The following is a 19,013-nucleotide window of genomic DNA, read 5'->3' on the forward strand; positions in this document are numbered from 1 at the left end:
AATAAGCATAAAAGTAATGGAAGACTTCCATTTGTTTGAATAAAGTGTTTACATGTTAGTGAAAATAGACTTAGACTGGAAACACAAGCACTAGGTACATAAAATTTGCTGTGAGTTACATCTTACCCATACACCTTATCCTGATAAATCTGGTTTTGGAAACATCACAGTGCATCAAATTTATCTGGGGATAGCCCTACTGTAACTTAATTGACAGGGTATTAATATGTGGTTTTGGTTATGCAGGAAGAATGCAGCATAAGATGCTGTGAATTCATGACATGTCACTGGACTATCTTTTGTAAGAACTATTGTTCAACAGTACCTAATTTTTTTTTTTTTAATTTCAGGCTGGTTGTTTAAAAAGGAAAAATGGTTTGAGCAAATGAGTGCACTTGCAAACATTTAAAAACTTCTGTGGAGAAATTCTAAGAACAGTAGATGTAAAGGATTTTTTAGGTCTTTTGAATGTCCTAGTCCTGATTTGTAAAAATGAAGGAAGTAAGAGCATATTTGAATATGAAATTAATACTATTTTGCTGGTCCTGAAAATTATTCTGCTCTCTCTCAGTTTAATGGAGGGCAACATCTGCTTCGTTCTGTCCTTCTTTTGCAGATCCTTGTCAAGACACCTCTTTCTCTTTTCCCCTACAAAGCCCATTTAACCCCCTCAATAATTTAAAAAGACAAGTGCTTTACCAAGCTTTTCTCCCTTCTTTTCCTTTGCTTTCTTTGATGTGTGCTTTGCAAGCTAATTCTCTACGGCAATGTTTATAGATTCTTCCTCTTTTTTTATACAACACTGTGATGTATATTAGCCACAGAAGTTTCTTCTGGATAAAAAAGATATAAGGAGGAAGCCAGGAGATCATGAGCTTGAGGAAGCTTGTTGGTCATAATTTGAGGCTCTGGATAGCAGTTTAATATAGCTCTTAAAGACACAATTGCACACTCACACACAAAACTCTTTCACAAGTCCTAGAAAAAATGGTTCACAGGAGAAGAAAGAGTGTTAAGTCTGAAAAGACTGACAAAGACTGTAATTTTTCTCCTGTGAGATAATGGTTTGAAGCCAGCAGCAGATAAAAGATTGCCATAAGAATGGCCTAATTCCCCATCTTGTATAAGGATTAGATAATTCAGTCTCTTTATGGATTCCTTACTCTGGGAAATATATTTCCACTTTTGGTTCTCCTCAGAAATAGCAGAGTGTACTTATTTAGAGGCACAAAGACCTGCATTCAGACATTTTGGAAAGGCAAACAGCTCACAAAAAAAATTGTTTTGCAGGCTGTGTCAATGTGTAAGTTTTGCTCAGCAAGTGTATATTCTAGTATTACCAGTTGAACACATTATGCTGTGCATTAACTATTGGTGATGTGGAAACTTTTCACAAAAATCTCCAAGAGTGACTGGAAAATAGTGTGTTTAATTTGCAAAAGGAGAATGAATGTCAACCAAAATCCATTTTTAACTACTGTGTTTATGAATTTTCAAATAATTTTCTGTGTTCCAGTGTTTAAGCACTGAGAAATAGTGCCCTTAAGAAAGTGAGTGCAAAAGCAAGAAGCAGACTGTGGTTTGAATGGTATTGGTGAAAATGAAGTTATTTTAGATCAACTGTATCTTAGATCAGGGTGAAACTCAAATAATATAAATGCTATATATCTCACATGAATAGAATTACTAGTAATAACAACATGGTCCTGCCTGATGGCCTTGCATCACTTCTTTAAAGTGGATTTAAAGGAATTATAAATCTCTATTGGAAAGCATATATTCCTACATTTTATTCAGAAATTGTATTAAATATCTGTATTTATTCATGTAGTCTTATAGTTTAATATTGGAAATGCCTTCCTAGGTAATGCTCTGCAGGATAATCCAATAGTCCTCATGCTTTGTTTCTCTTCAATGCAGATGCTTCCTGTATTTTAGTGTAGGGTGAAAACAAAAACTGTGGCACTGATTTCTTAATATGACAAGGTGACATACTGCAGAGCTTTTCTATTGTTGCTTCAGAGGTGGCAGCCATGCTCATTGCTCACCAAATTCATAATCCTCTGTTAGAGGATCCTCCTCCCATGGATCTAAGGCATTTTTCTTCTACAGTTCAGTGATCTAAAAGTCATATAAACTGCTTTTAAAATCTAATCTTCATTAGGAGGGTAGTATGTGTCGCTAAATCTGATGAGGATTTTTACCAGACAAAGAGTATTTTTGCCTGTAAACTTTTAAAATAATATTTATTTAATATAATTTTACCATTGTATTGACCAGTACAGTCTGAACTGGAAAGCAGACATTTTTGTGTCTCTGTACATGTGAATACAATAGGACTTTTTTTGGTCACAGTTTTAATATTTTTATATTTGTAAAAGACATTAGTAAAACAAATGGAATGAGTCAGAAATTCCTGGCTTTATATTTAGGTGCTGAAAAAGCTTTGGATCTTACAGCAGTTTAAGGGAGTGCAGAACTTGTGGAGTCAGTAAGTCAAGGTACATGAGGTCAGAATTTGGATCAGCCAAATTTGGATCAGAACAAAGAATGAAGTAAATTCACCATATTATAGACAGGTCAGGACAGATGATTATGAAGCTTCAAATACTCTTACTGGTGTTGAGGTTGCTAGGGAAAGGTGCAAGAAAACATTCTGTGTAACCTAAAAGTGTGTGGGGCCTTTCAGGACTTTTGTTGTCTGATCTCTGTTGCTACAACTTCCCTGGGGTGATGTTTTTGTCCAAGGGAAATTATAATTCAATATAACAGTGCTATCAGAGAAGATGCTAGATGTGGATGTGAAGTTTTAAATTGCAGAAAGGAATAAGCTGATTTGAAAGGAGAAAAAAAAGGACAAATTTATCCTTCTCATCTCTGACTAAAATTCCCTTTGGCTGCCAAAGGAACATCATAATGTTATGTGTATAATTAGTTTCTCTTGATAATAAGTTCACGATTCATTAATCTTAAGAAATGTATGTAAGAGTTTTTGATCCAAAATAATAACTCCTTCATAAAAAAACTAGCTATAAATCACGGAAGTATTTGGTAGGATTTTTTCAAGAGAATGGTAACCTACTTTGAAATAATTTAAGGAAAATAAGTGATTTAACAAGTCAAAACCTCCTTAATTGAGATACTAATACAAACATGACATTACTTCTGTTTTTCAGAGAACTTTGTTGTTGTGCCCTTAAAAGTATGCACCTGTTTTGGCTGATCATGAAAACAGCTTTACTGCTCTTTTTGCTGAATAATTTAAGGATTCTTTACCAAACTTTCCACTACATCTCATCGTATTCAGCTAAAAGTCAACTGAATCTTTAGCAATGGAGATCGGGAATTTTCCAATTAAATGCGTGTTTTCAGGAAAAATGTTTCATGGAAACCAAAATGTTTTACAGTGTTTATTGAGATTCAACAAAATTTAGCTGACACAGGGCAAAGCAGAATGGGTGGAGCTGCAGTGCTTAGACATGTGATTTCCCCCTTCCTCCTGGGAGAGTGCCCTTTACTGTCCTGGAGCCCCTGGAAGAATTTTTCTTCACTACTAAAAAGTCAGCAGAAGCATTTCTATTTTCTTGAAATAGCAGGTTTTCAGTATTTCCTCCCAAGTGGAGTTTTAGTTTCTGTTGTTGTTCACTTCTAGGGAACATCATTATCCACCTCTAGTTTGCTATGTTTAAAAATAAAAATAAGACCTTAGTTGTGTATCAGAATTTGAAGGCCAGCCACATGCACAGTAATTATATAACTCTTGCCTGTAGTAGTTTATTTGGGATTAAAGGAGATTTTGTCTAAAAATGAAAACCCTTCTGCTGGTTCATTTTAGGAAGGAATAGAATAGAATTTTGATTATTTAAGTGACATATTTCTAGAAGAATAGGTCAGAACAGCATTAACCTAAATATAATCTAAATTTCTCTGTCTGTAAGTGACAATCACCCTCTGAATTCTATTTGGCTCAGAAATTTCCTAAAGTGCAACCTTCATTATGCACTAGCACAAGATAATTATAAATACACATACTTTGAATCAGTAGTCTAAGCAAAGAATTTCCATTTCTTGGTTTTCAGAATACTTTATGCCTTCTCTTTAGGCTCTGATGTTAGAAAGTACCTGTGCTTGTAATTAAGTGTATGTAATTTTACTAATTTTATTAAATTATTATTTATGGGATTTTATTAATCCCATGTAGTCCTTGGAAGTATTATGTGAACTATGTTGGGTTATTTTAATTCTAGTTTCCTGTTGTAACATCAAATTTACTTTAGTTTCTCTTAACTACTGATTTTAAGAATGTAATAGAACAGCAGTGTTGACGTAGAGGAGAATCATCATGTATGATGATTCATTTAGTGCACTGGAGGAGTTCCCAGGCAGGAATTTGTCCTGCATCCAGCCTTGACCAGTTGGAGAGATGGGTAGAGAAGAACCATCTGAAATTCACCAAAGACAAATTCAGGGTCCTGCAACTGGTGAAGAATAACCTGGGGAAGAACCCCCTGCACCAGCACAGGCTGGGGGCTGACCTGCTGGGAAGCAGCTCTGCAGAGAAGGACCTGGGGGTCCTGGTGGGCAAAAAGCTGTCCATGAGCCAGCAGTGTGTCCTTGAGGCCAAGAAGGCCAATGGTGTCCTGAGGGTATGTTAGGAAGGGCATTGCCAGTGGGTTGAGGGAGGCGGTTCTAACCCTACTCAGCCCTGATGAGGCCACATCTGAAGTGCTGTGTCCAGTTCTGGGCTCCTCAGGACAAGAGAGACGTGGAGCTCATGGAGCTGGTCCAGTGAAGGGCTGCAAAGGTGATGCAGGGACTGGAGCATCTCTCTTATGAGGAACAGCTGAGGGGGCTGGGCCTGTTCAGCCTAGAGAAGAGATGACTGAGAGGCCTTATCAATGTTTACAATTCTCTGAATGGAGGGTTGCAAGAGGCTGGTTCCGGCTCTTCTTGGTGTTGCCAAGAGAGAGAAAAAGGGGCAATAGGCAGAAACTGATGCACGGGAAGTTCCACCTGGACATGAGGAAGAACTTTACTGTGCAGGTGACCATGCGCTGCAACAGGTTGCCCAGAGAGGTTGTGGAGTCTCCCTCACTGGAAATACTCAAGAACTATCTAGGCACAACCCTGTGCTATGTGCTCTAGGATGACCCTGCTCAAGCAGGGAGGTTGGTCCAGATGGCCCACTGTGGTTCCTTCCAATCTGACCCATTCTGTGAATTTGTGAATCATGTTTTTAAAATCATACTGGCAGGAGGACTGTGATTCACACATCCACAAGCTTATTTGTAGTGATAGACCCTGTATAATGCTTCTGCACCGAATCTATAGAGTTTATTCAGAATATCTTTGGTACTGAAGTCCTTAACAATTTTCTTGGAAGAAGCCCTGCATAACGCATTTCGGGGTCAAAGAAAATTGAGGTATTTATCTGTAGGCTGTTTGCTTTTGTAGCTCTTGAAGCTCCAACATGCAGCTTAATATAACTGAAACAATGTCCTCTAAGCAAGAAATCACACTAGAAACAGATATGGGAAAAATGTTGGCTATCAGGTATCAAATTTAGACTCACATTAAAATCATTAATAGCTGAATAATGTTTTGGTTAATAGCTGAAGAAGTCCATGAAGTGTTGGTAAGATAGTAGTTTTTAGGTAACTCTTCTAAACCTATGTGTCTTTTTAATCTATGCTTTTTCTGTTAAGAGTTTTTAAGTGTGGAGATGTCTTATGAATACTAATACTTTTGAAGAATAAATTGTAATAGTCCAAGTACCAGAATTCTTTTGGCAAGAAATAGTGTTTGTGACTTTTTTGTTGCTTGGGTTTCAGGAGAATATATTCTGATATGAATCTATATGTATGAAATACATAAATAAATTGAAAATTGGATGTGAAAATAAAGTATGGATATGTCAAACATCCTGTGCACTTATCCATCCAGTACCCCAGCCATTTCTTCCTACAAAGTAAAACTATATGAAATGGATTTTCTGGTTAGATACATTGAAATGATTTTTTTTGTGTGTGTGTTCTTCATGAGGCAATGGACCACTTAAATATATCTAAATTCTAGAATAAGATGAGAATAATTTAAATTGTTCATGTCTGGTTTGGATTTATTGAAGCTCAGAATAGGAGCATACTATAAGATCTTGAAAATTCTGATGGGATGAAAGAAGCAACTCCTACTTCTAGAGATAGTTTTTGTATTATTGTAATGTAAACAGAAAAGGTTGGAGTAATTATCCTTTTAGTTAAATATAAATGAACTACCAACATGGCTGGAGAGAAGAGTATCTCACTTCTGGTTCCTGCAATTACATGCAGTTCTTTCTAAGACTGAATATGTGCTTGCAGTAAATGTGCAAATGTATGTAATGAAGAAGAATGGGTGAATTGTATTACAGTGGAAAATTATGTGATTTCTGAGATCTTCTTTTTTTGCACAGTTATTTAATTTGCAATTTGTTTTCTCTCTGTTTGAATATCTTTAGGATAGAAAGTAATTTGCTTCTGTTTGAAAATCTAGGCTTCTAAAGAACTGGAAAATACAGCATTAGAAGCCAGGTACAAAGCTATAAAGGATTCATAGAAGTAATTTTCAAAATTAGGTTTGCAGCTTCTAAGTTTTACATTTTGTCGTCTTGAGTTTCATGTTCTATGGACCTGTCACCTTAGATAAGAAATATTATGAATTTACACTGAGCTTTCCATCATGAATAAATCACCCTAGAGGCAACAAAAGGAGATAAAATAATTGGGGGAGGGGGTTGTGGGGGAAATGGTTTTGAGGAGTGCAAACAAAAGGATGGCTTAGGATCCATATACACTAGATAACTGTGAGAGTCATAAAACGTGAAATTTAGATAGGGCAGATAAGGAGGTTCTACTTGGTTTCAAAGGTTAATTTCAAGCTTGGTGTAAAACACCTGCAGAGTAAGAATACAGAGTGAAAAGAACTTTTTTTTCTTTCAAGAGATAAGTTATTTCTTTCCCCAAGGTTTTACCTCAATGCATTTTTATGATTCCTGGGCTTTGCAAAATTGAATTGCATTCTTCTTATTCTTTTCATGTCTGAATAAATCCAAGGTAAGATAACCTTTATGTAAATGGCAGTTATATTGCATTTAGAGCTACAAAACACTTCTTCAGAGCAGAATTTGTACTCAGGATTCATAAGAGCCTGGAGAAGGATGGTGTGACTCTTGGGATTCTCATTTGAAAAAACAGATACAGGCATTATTTGTATAAATTGCTGACAGGGCATTGCACTCAGCTGCTGCAGCAGGAAAGCCTAAATACAAAGTCTGCCATAATTACTGTATTTTTCTTTTAAAAAGTAACAAAGGAGGAGGAAATATTCTCACATATAGCTCCCTGTGATGGGTTAACTTTGGCTAAGGGCTAGTTCCCTACCCAGCCAGTAGGATTACAGGAGAAGTAATCCTTGGAATTAAAAGCTTGTGGGTTAAGATGAAGACAGGGAAATTGTTTACCAGTTACTGTAATGGGAAAAGCTAACTTGACTTGGGGAAAATCAGTTTAATTTATTGCCAATTAAAATAGATTTAGGTGATGAGATACTGAATGACAGACATTAAACCACACTTTTCCTCCTCCCTTTCCTGGGCCCAAATTCACTTCAGAATCCTCTCCCCACCCACTGAGCAATGCATGGGAGTCAGGAAACAGGGGTTTATGGTTAGTCCATTACAGGTCCTCTCTGCCCTTCCTTCCTCACCACACTTTTCACCTGCTCCAGTGTGGGATCTCCACTGGCTACAGTCCATCCCGGACATACTCACCTTCCCTGGTGTTGGTCCTCCAGGGGCTGCATGGGATATTGCCTCTGGCATTTCACCATGGGCTGTAGGGGAGTATCTGCCCAGAGTATGGAGCACCATCTCCTTTGACCTTGGCATGTCCTCTGCTGTTTCCCAGTCTTCCTGTTCCCTGCTCTTGTGCCTGTGTGGCATTGTGGCTGGCTCTTCCTTAACTATGTTTCCTCGGAGGTGCCACTATTTTGGCTGAAAAGCTGAAAAGCCTTGCCCTGCCATGTTCTTTTTGGAGCCAGATGTAACCACCTGTGACTGGCTCAGGGCAGCCCCAGCCTGTCCTCACCAAAGCCGCTGCACTGCCAACACATTGGCATGGACGCCCAGTACAGTCCTCTTCAATTAGAATATTTTTGAAGGTAGGGAAGGAAGCTTGCAGTTTCACACACCAAACCCCTACTTCTGTAAAATAAGACTTACAAAAAGGCACTAGCTAGGATTCAGTTGCCTGTTCCTTGGAGGTTAGTTTTGGTTACTAGACAGTCCAGGTTATGACTGAACCATGGGTGTGGGTTTTTCAGCAAAGCTGCTCTTTTGATAAGGGCGATGTTGTGAGCAGGGTATGTAGCCAGGGATAACATTCTTACATGTCTTATCCATTGAATATGATTGCAAAAGTTTTCACTGTATTTTTCCACAATTTAGATTGCAAGGGGATAATTTGGCAGAAAGGCCAGAAGATGTCTCCATGGTATCTCAGACATCTGAGCCAGCAGTGTCAGACTCTGATGGTAAGTTATGTAAATATTTGCTGCTCATGATAAACCCCAAACATCAACATCTTGAATTTGAGAGTAGGGGTTATATCTGTAAAAGATAAAACACTTCCAAGAGAGTGTTCCTGGGCATTTGAACTCAATAATTTATATTTCAAATCTGTTCAAAGAGCCACTAACATATTTTTTGTCATGTCTAATTAACACTCCAGAATAATTCCTAGGCATATTTTGAGAGATGCATTGGACCAAAATTTGTTTTTAGTATACAGATTTTATGTTAGCACAGCAAAATTTAAAACAGCTTAATGGTGTAGGCATGGGGTGTTCATTACTGCTTTTATGCCAAAGAACGGTCTTTGAAATTTTTAATTTATTACCACACATGCATCAGATGATTCAAATGATTTACAATAGAAATAAAGAGTTTATAAAATAACTGAAAACCACGTTTTTTCCTCATACAGACATGTTCATATGTTGGGTTGATCTGCAGTCAGGACACTCAGACATTTCAGTTTCTTCTCAGGTTTTTGAGCCAAGTAACACCTGAAACATTAAAAAAGGCCCTTTGTAAGGGATATCTTTCCAGAGAATACCCAGCTTTCCTATGAAATATAAAGTTGATGAAGGTTAACTTTATCTTAGCTGCCACTGTAATGCAGAGAGAGCTTTTGACAGAGAATTTGCAAAGATAAATCTTTCAGTTCATCCCCTTACTGTTGGGCAGAACCAACCAAGTCTACAAATTGTATGTTTTGATTTGCAGTGTAGTCTTCAGCAGCCATGGACAAGTTAGCTATGGTGATCACTTAACACAAATAAAACCCCAGAGTGTATTTTTTAAAAAAATATCCTACTCTCTGTCTGCTATCTAATGCTATTGTATGAGCTATTAAGGTATCACAGAAACCTGAGCTTTCACACATTTCTCTTGCATCATTTGAAAAACAAACAATTACTAACTAATATGTCTTTAAAGATAAATTTCTCAAACTGGTTTTGTGAGAACGTATGGCTTCATGTAGTCAAGATATTGGCTTTTCCTTTTATGTACCATTGATCACTTAATTGAACAAGATAATAGAACACTCAGAATCTCAAACCATGATGTCCTTTACAATATTCATGAAGATTGTCAGCAAGAGATGCTCAGACTGGTGACTTCAATCAAGCTGTGTGAAAGGAAAGCAAAATTCTATTGTGAAAGTGATTCCCAGAAAGGGAGGTGGTGATGGCTTGCTTGGGATAGGTAAGGGAATATGCATGCATGAGATTATTGCAGAAAAAGCAAATAGATTGCTAAGGCAGACGTGGGAAAAAGTTCTACAGTTCACAAAAAAAAATAATTCCATTTTCCTTCCTACCTACCTTTTCTCTTGAAGTGAAAATATGCCCACTTTGCCATGCAGTCTTCTGAAACTGCAGGCTTCAATTAAATAGGTTATACTAAGTGGCAGAGACACCAAGATTAAAGAAAGTGAAACTATCAGAAAGTACTGGATGCAGTGTTGGAGCTGGATCTTTCATGGTCACAGGATATGGAGCACAAAAGTGTAAGAGCTGCTCTACCTTTGGCCACTTTATGTGCTTCTGAATACTCTGCAGTCCATATGGCTACAGAGGAGACAGAAGATGCTTTCTTTAAAAAACACCACATTCAATAAGATACATGGAGTAAAATTTAGATAGGTAGGTGGGGCAATGATATTCATGTTGTTTATAAACATCTATCTCACGTCTATGAGCATACATGGACCTGTTAGTCATGTAGCTAGAAAATAACAGGACCTCTTGGGCAAAAAGACTTGAGGTCAATTGTAAAGTAATGCTAAATTTCTATCAAGAGGTGCCCTCAGAAATTTTCAGAGTTTCAGAATATATGGTTGGGTGTTTTTTTCCTAAAATGTTGGTTAGTGCTACACTTTGATTTGAAAAAATACACAGCTGCATTTCACATGTAGGTACAGACTATAAACAGACACAGAACTCGGGCAACTGCCCATTCCATTAATCTTTCCTATAAATGCAGCAGAATATTTGCCCTCTTTGCATCTTATTCCAGTAAATACTTATTGGATCCTTCTTTCCAATATTATGTATGAGAGAATGATAAAAAGACCTCATAAAGATATAGTTTAAAAACCCTAAGTAACTAAGGCATTATTGCACTGAATTTTTCGTTATGTCCTCTTACAGATGTGTTACATCATGAAATAGTGACTAGCAGGCTTCGCTTACCGGGTTTATTTGAATTTATGTTCTGCTGTTTTTTATCAGTACCAGTGCCCTTAATGAGGGAAAACTGTGCAATGGGAAGTGCTGATGCAAACCATTCATTCAAGAATAAGCAAGTAAGGTGCTGATGCACAACAAAGTTGAGAGTAGCTTTCTTTAAATAACGATCTGTTTCTGTTGTTAGATCTGGAACATCTCTCCTGTGAATTTCAGATAAACTAAGCTCAGAAGTAATTGGCAGAATATCTGATCTAACAGCCCTTATAAATAAGTCTCATTTTAAGCAATTCCACCTACTAAATTCAATGCAGTAGCTTATGTGAAAAGATCACGTGCAGCATCAGACACTACACTGACTCCACTGGCAATCTGGATCTGGTTCTAATTAACTGCTACACTGATTTCCCTCTAGTATAATCGTGCTGAATTGGACAGACTTGTGTTTGATCTAAGTAGTGAAAATGAGAGGTAGGATTCAGGTTTCAAGATCGAAGAACACAAGACACTTTAAAGCTGTAGTTTCTTTTCACTGTCCTAAACTACACTATTCAAAAATGTTTCCCTTTTCCATTAGACCACTTCACAGGAAAGAACTAAGGGAAGAATTTAGTAAGTTTTTAATTTTGATTAGAAGCAGCAGCATAGATGCCTGCATGGCAAACTTCCCCTGTAGATGCCAAGCTTGTCTGGTTTCTCTCTTCGGTCAGTCCTCCACTGAGCCTTGCTCTTGTTCTATAGAGGTGGATGGGGAAAACGGCTGAGGCTTCAAAAGATACACACTACAACAGAATTGAGGCAGAAAAATCCACATCCAACAGCCCCCAATATGTTTTTCAGGTTGGTGAAATTGCAGAAGCAATCTACTTCTGTATCTTTTCAGGAGGTTTTAGATACATAGGAATAGTGTCACTAAAGGATGATGGTTCATTCACTCTCAATTTCCTATAAGTACTGTGCAACCTTGTTTCACTCATTTCATTCTCTTCTGCTGAAATGTACCTTCCCCTTTGAAGCCATGATATAAGGCAGGAAAAGAAAACATTATTGCAAAAAAAGCATTTGCAGTCTGTGCATTCTTGCAGAGGTAAGTTTAAAATGCAGAAACATATTAGGGAGTAATCTCTTAATATAGAGTAAATAAAAAGTATAAGACTTCTAAACCACTCCTCAAATTATCTGAGAAAAGCTGTTTATTATATGAGTTTCTTTTCAGTGTATTATGCAACTCCACATATTCCTGAGGTGTGGGCAAAGACTTGTTTCTTTAATGACTCTACCTGGAATAATAAAGGACCAAAAATGATAGGTTCTGTGGTACTATGCCACTGTGTAAATGTGGTCTTTCCTGTTTTCCTGTGCTATTACATCTACAGCTCTACAGATTATATTGTGATCTGTAATATTTCATTTTCTAAATAAATTTTGCTAGAGAAAAGTTCTCATTAGTAGTTTACTCCCTATCAAACAGGAGTCACTGGTCTTTATTATTTGCAGTTAGCTAGTAGAAACAGGAAAAGACTAAAATATATAGTTTCTACTTAGTTGGGTGTCTTGGTTCTGGTTTATTTGTTTACTTTTGTTTAGTTTGGTTTTTTTTTTCCCTTTTTAAGTGTCATTATAGTAGAAGGTTCAAAAGAGATATTAGGATGTAGATGTAGAGGGAAAGTTTTGAATTGGGGACATTTGATAAAATCATAAACATATGAAACATATATAGTGTTGTTCTGGATGGAACTGGATGCATGACCTGGATGCATGTTCTGGATGCATGACCAGGGTAAAAAATTAAGGATGCAAGTATGTGGGAATTAGGATTGAGAATTAGATCAGGCAATGCAAAAGTGTGGCATCATCTCTCAATTTCCACGCAATTCCCTGACCACAGCTTTGCATTATCATCACCTCTTTGCCCTCCACCTCAATTTGTGTTTGCCATGAATTGGTAACCACAGCCACCATGCTTCACAGTAAACTCTACTTTCGTGGTAAGTATAACCTGAGATGTTTAAAAAATTGGGTTCTGGAAACATAAGGACCTCTCTGATAAGTGTCTGAATAACAGCAGAACATAGGGAGGATCAGGGCATCTTGTTTGTTAGGCTGCTGATGCAGCATCTAAGTACCTTAGCAGAGTGTTATGCAAAGAGTGAAACTGCATAGAATGTTGCTTAGAAATTTCTTTCTCTGACATGGGCACATAAAATCTGTTTTAAGCCATCAAAGAGACATTTTATGCTCCTCAAAAAGTCATTTTACAAATGTGGTAATATGGATAAAATTGTACTTGCAAGGCTTTTAAATGTTGTCTAAATTGACCAAATTCTTTTACTTCACAAATTTTAACTGAATTAATTGAATATTGTTTTTTTCATTTTATTAAAGCTGGAGATCCACTACTCACTTGTGCAAAGGGTAAACAGTGTTTAGTTTAAATAGTAAAGGTAATAAAGAGCCTAGAAGATACCTTGGCAGCTGAAGGAAGCTTGCTTATCACTCTAGTCATGTTAGAAACACTGTTCCACGTTGCATTAGGGTTATAAATTAAAATTGGACACACATTATAGTACATTGAATTATAACTGAAAAGTAGTACATTTACAGTAGCCACATTTACCTTCCCAGCAGTAAATTTTTAGGCATTAAATTTTCAAAGTGACTAATGCTTACTTGATTAGAGTGATTTACATTTCTCTTGTACCTCTTTGGAACAGCTCAAGTGTCTGGGGTTGAAACACTTACAGAAGATATTAATGAGTTTCAGAGTGCTTCTCAAGTGGCAGCATCTGTAAGTACCTTCCCTTATGGGTAATCCTGTAATTTTTAAAATTAGTTTCATAAAAAATAATTGTGCATAGAGATAAAAGTTGTGTTTGCCAGCACTGTCATCTGAGAGAGAAGAAAACTAAATTTACGTAACCCTTCTGAATTTTCAGTTCTCTGTTTTATTTTTTTCATTCTAGGAGAGGTGGTATTTTGAAATACATTATTATAATCTACAAAACCACATGTTGTTGGGCTTGCCCATTGAAAGTGGAGAAATTTTATGCATATTATGTATGTTTGTAAATGCTAGTAAAGTATTAATTTTAACAGATAATATTAAATTTTAAAAATTGAAGATAACAAAATAATTGAAACTCTAGATTTCCTTCTGAAATATGAAATTGTAATATCTCAACTATAATTTAGATTTCTGTTACCATTTGATTGAAAACTAGTAAGAACAGTTTAGTTAAAACGTATGGCTAGTTTTTATGTATATTTTGAAAGAATGCAATATTATGCTTGGTAATATCTCCATCAGTTCTTTAATTGTGAAACTTAAGAAAATCTTTGCACATACGCAGATTGTGGAAAAGACAACCAGCAGTAAAATAGTTTTTAAAGAATTACATAATCATAATTTTGGCACTGCTAATATTGCACCAGGAGTTTGAATATAGGTTGAAGAAGGGATTGCTATTTTATTTTTCCCTAAGGCAAATAAATTGACAATAGTTGTTCATTTTTGCAAAATTTTAGACAAGTATAAGAGGACACATTAATTCCTCTTCGGTCTGTTCAGCAATACTGGTTTATAGCACACTTTAGTGCTGCTGCAGGAAGTGAAAGAAGGCCTCAGTATTTGTTAGCTAAGGAAAAAAAGGGCAATATAAAGGAAGAAGAAAAATGGCAATGCAAATTGGTCTTCCAGTCTTTCAGGCAGCTGATTAAGCAGTGTGAATAAAGCTAGATAGTATTGAACATGAAGTATTTACAACCAGATTATTTATCAAAGCAGTTGAGGAATATGGAGTTTCAGATCAATTCCTAAAGCTCTTTGAGAGCTTGGAGTGCAAGAACCTCACAGAGCTTTTGCTGATATTGGGCAAAAAGAGTAAAGAACAGAACTTCAGCTGGCTGGGCTTGGAGCTTCTTTTTCAAACCTCCTTTCTGCTTCCCACCAGCAAACAGAGGGGTAAAATAAATTTTGTAGTATTTTCTGACCTCACATTTTCTTATTGATTTGGACTCGTAGCTACAAAGGTTGATTTATTAATTCTGCAGACATGTAACATAGGGAGAGAGAAACAAATGAATTGAATTACATAGAAAAAAATACAAAGAGGAAACAAAAGTTCATTATGCTTATTAGTAAAATCTTGTTACAGAAAGGTACAGCCTTCAGCTGAACAGTTTTACACGTATTCTCTGTGAAGCAAACGGGCTTAGAAGCAAACAACAATATGTACCTGTGTTCATTTCATGCTCTGGTAGTTCCAGGCTTATTTAAGGCTGCCTGGAGGATGGAACTGCCAGAGGCAGTAAGGTTACCGGGGCTGAATCCCTGAAAGCCACACTGGCTGATGCTGTAAATACCAGTGCTGCAGAGAGAAGACGAGCAGTTGCAGCTCTTGCTCTGCCCATCCATACTTTCCTAGGGAAAAGGCACATCATGTCACATCCTGAGCTCTTGAGAAACTACTTTGCCTAAGTTTCTAAGGAGCCATTTACTATTAGTTCATATGCTTTGAGGGTTTTTTTGTTTGGTTTTTTTTTGTTTGGTTGGTTTTTTGTTTGTTTGTTTTTTGGTGTATTGTGTCTTAGTATCCTTGCTTAAATAGTGTGTAGCTAGATGATTGTGTAATTTTGCCTCTATATAATGGCTTGATATTCAAAATAAAATCCAGCTACCCAACACTTTGTCTGTAAATGTATTTCCTCAAAAAGAAACAAATGATCCAACTGTTCTCATTGCCTTTCAGGGTTCTGAAGGAGAGATCTGTTCCATGCTACCCTAATAATTTTCAGTGAGACTTTTCTTTGACAATCTTGACATACAAAATATAGAGATAAAACTGAGATGCCTCATAGGAAGGCTGTGTAGATAAATACAATCTTGCAATGAATTTCCACAATCCTTCAGAGCAGTAATAAATATGCCTGTAAAATTGCTTCAGAATTGATACCAAAATATATTCTCATGACTTGAATGATTTTTAGATATTTTATGAGATACAAGATGAGGGAAAAATAGAATAAGATGTTGATCAGACATTTCTCATAAATTTGACAAATTGATTCATGGTATTCCCTCAAATGTGCATATTATATGTAAAAATTCCTGACATGGTTCAAGGTGTGCAAGATTTAATATTGATACTGCATTCCAATAGGGTAATTTTGTTTTTGTTTGTTGGTGGTTAAATGGGTGATTATATAAATTTTATTCTGCTACAGTATATTTGACAATATATATTTTTCCTTAAAGGTATTTTGACCTTCAGAGCATAAGTGTTTTGAGAGAAACTGTAGGACAAAATAGCAAGAATTATGCATAAGGATTTTCAGAAAAAAACTTTGGGTTCTTTTTTTCATGTCTCCATGTATGAATCCACATGTAGTATCTTTATTGTAGATACTAAAACAATCTGAATACTAGCACTCAAAAGAGACAGGCAACATCTATGTCTATAACATAGTTCATGTGTGATTTACACTATGTATTATTATTTTCTTGCAGCTTTGTATACCTATTTCTGAAAAACTTGGGGTTTACAGTTATACCTTTTTCTTTATATGTTTTAAAATAGAATCTTTTGAAGTGCTGTATTTTTCGTAAAGAGACTTAATGTTTGGAAAATTGAGAACTTAGATTTTCAGTGCTGTACAACCCGAAACAAAGCATTCTGGATGAATAAGTGAGTAAAGCTGGCAAAAAGCTGGTTGAAGTATTTACAGGAATCAGCACTTTCCCCAAGTGTTTTGTAAGAATTCAAAGTGGAAGCAATCATTCAAAACATCCTTAGATATCCTAGTTTACTGCCTGGCAAATATTTTGTGTAGAGAAAAGTGCCAGGCAAAATGCAAAATCATTTTCTTGAGATTTTTTCACTGTGGTGTACAAAAGCTTTGCTAGCCAAATGTTTAGAACATTTCTGGAAATATAAAGTAAAATAAGACTCTAAGAAAATACAGATTTGATTCTAGGAAAAAATTAAGTGGCTTGGAGTTCTAGCAGAAATGGAAAACCAGGGTTTCAGAGGAAGCTGCTAACTTTACAGTGACTAACAGATAGAGACAGGGCACATGCACTCAGCAGATCACATTGAGTAGTCTTTGCCTTCTCTCTGACTTGTTTCTTTTACCACCTGGATCTAACAGGACCTTATGCTTAGTTTTGGGGGTTTTTTTATATGAATCTTGCCTTGCACATGCACATAAAAAGGTATATTTTTCTTTGCAAATTATCCATGTAAGGCAAACCAATCCAAATGCAGCAGAAACAGGAAGAAAAAGTTGTCTGACTGCAAAAAGCATTTCTGCATGAATGTGCCTTGGGTTTTTGCTCTTTACTACTGTGGAGAAAAATACTGTAATAAAGTGTTTTATAGAAGTATTTTGTTTTAAATAATTTTTCCCCTGTATTCCTTACTGCTTTGGAACATGTAATTTGCTTTCATAGAAGAAATACAGACATGGATTTTCTGTGATAAATGCATAAATTCTTTAATTCAGTTCATAAAGTGACTTGAAGCTTCATGCACAAGGAAAAACTAAGCTTTTATATTCTTGCTGTCAATACATGTTGAATACAATAATATTACAGTGTTACACTATTTCATTTCTATTTGTTAGAAATTTTCATAGTTTTTCCCATTTTCCCCCTAGAACATTACTATGAAGTAACTTAATTACTTGTTCGAGGATAATCAACAGAAATCATCCAAAATTCTGCATTTAACCAAATCTATAAATTATTTACTGAGTTGGGGTCACTGTTTAACATTTAGCAGGTTAGTCATTCAAATAGTTATTTTAAGATCATACTGCCATATCAGGAACAACAGCAGTGCACCTCTGCGGTAGTAGGAATTATGAGGGTCATATTTATATTTATTTATATACATATTTATGTTCAAATTAGAGATTTCTGAACATATTTATGTTCAAGTTGGTATGTTCTGATACAAAAGTTTTCAAATCAAAGCTGGTTTCTTTTTGGTTTAGAAATCCAGGTACTGAAAGATGTATTTTCAAATTTTAACCTCAAAATTTAAATCTTCTATAAAAATAATAACAGTTAGTATTAGATTACTTCATCTCTTCCACAGGTAGTAAAAAAGCCCTACACAAATGTGTAAACTTAGCCACTGTTAGGTGAGTTAAAAATACAAGTTGATTAGAAAAACATAGTATCGAGGTTCTTGGGAAATAAGTGATAATTCCTGCAAGTATTGAATAAAGTAGTTTGAATTGCATACCCTGAACCTGTTTGGTTGAGACCTCCCTTACGTCAAACAAAATCCATAAACCAGACACAGATTTTGTATATACAGCTTAAAAAAAACAAAAAACAAAAAGACAAACAAACAACAACAAAAAAAAAACCCAAAAACCACTTGGGTGAAAATATTCTTATTAAAAAATATTTAATCCTTTAAACTATAATTCTAAATTGAAAGAATATTCTGATATTCTGAACTTTAGAAAAGTATATGTAAGAAAAGGAAATCAATGAATGCCTAGTTTTTCCTGTCTAAAATTTTGTGTTCTTGGGCATGACAAACTCAGAAATATTAGACCAAATAGCAGTAAATAGAGCTGAAGTTTAGAAAACAAATTATTCTGGTTGCATTTCAAAAAGTCAAACAAATGTGATTGCCAGGTGTCCACATACTTCCTGCTTCCCACTTTCCTGTAAACAGAAAAAAACCTATGTGTAAAGTTAACTCAAACTATCATTTTTTTTAGTGTAAGGTTTAGTATAAAATGTGCTGCTGGCTGGCTGCCACAGGAAGCCAAAAGCTTGTAATTTCAATTACATGGCATTTCAAGTAGAACAGGCCCTAGTGTGGAAGGGGGGATTAGAGGGGGCAGTCAATATTGTAGGAGAGTTCCGAGAAGCCTTGTGTTTTTACAGTATCAGAGGGTTTGTCACCTTATGTCCTTGGACAGATTACGGAAGCTGAAAGATTAAACATGAGGTGACCTCCTTACACAAAATACATGTTGAGTGAAGAATCCTTAAACAAAATATTACACCAAAAATATCCTCTGCATGCAGAACATCTGTACTTGCCACCTGCTTTGCCAGAATGGAAGGGACGCTTGTAAACAAATTGTTCAATAAAGAGGCTTTGGTTTGTTTGATGTGGGGTGGTTTTTTGTTTGTTTGGTTGGTTGGTTGGTTGGTTTTCTGTGTTTTTTTGTTTATTGGGATTTTTTTTTTATTTTGTTGT

At 35.9% G+C, this 19,013-nt stretch overlaps 1 protein-coding gene across 1 annotated transcript in view; it reads left to right on the forward strand.

Annotated features, from left to right (window-relative positions):
- Nucleotides 1–19,013, forward strand: part of C1H8orf34 (chromosome 1 C8orf34 homolog) — a 139,658-nt gene that overhangs the window by 104,058 nt on the left and 16,587 nt on the right. The window contains exons 9-10 of the mRNA XM_062502207.1: nt 8,483–8,568; nt 13,503–13,576. Coding sequence (XP_062358191.1) covers nt 8,483–8,568; nt 13,503–13,576 — 160 coding nt within the window. The remainder of the gene's footprint in view (nt 1–8,482; nt 8,569–13,502; nt 13,577–19,013) is intronic.

This window comes from Cinclus cinclus, chromosome 1, assembly GCF_963662255.1.
Source record: "Cinclus cinclus chromosome 1, bCinCin1.1, whole genome shotgun sequence".
Taxonomy (NCBI): Eukaryota; Metazoa; Chordata; class Aves; order Passeriformes; family Cinclidae; genus Cinclus; species Cinclus cinclus.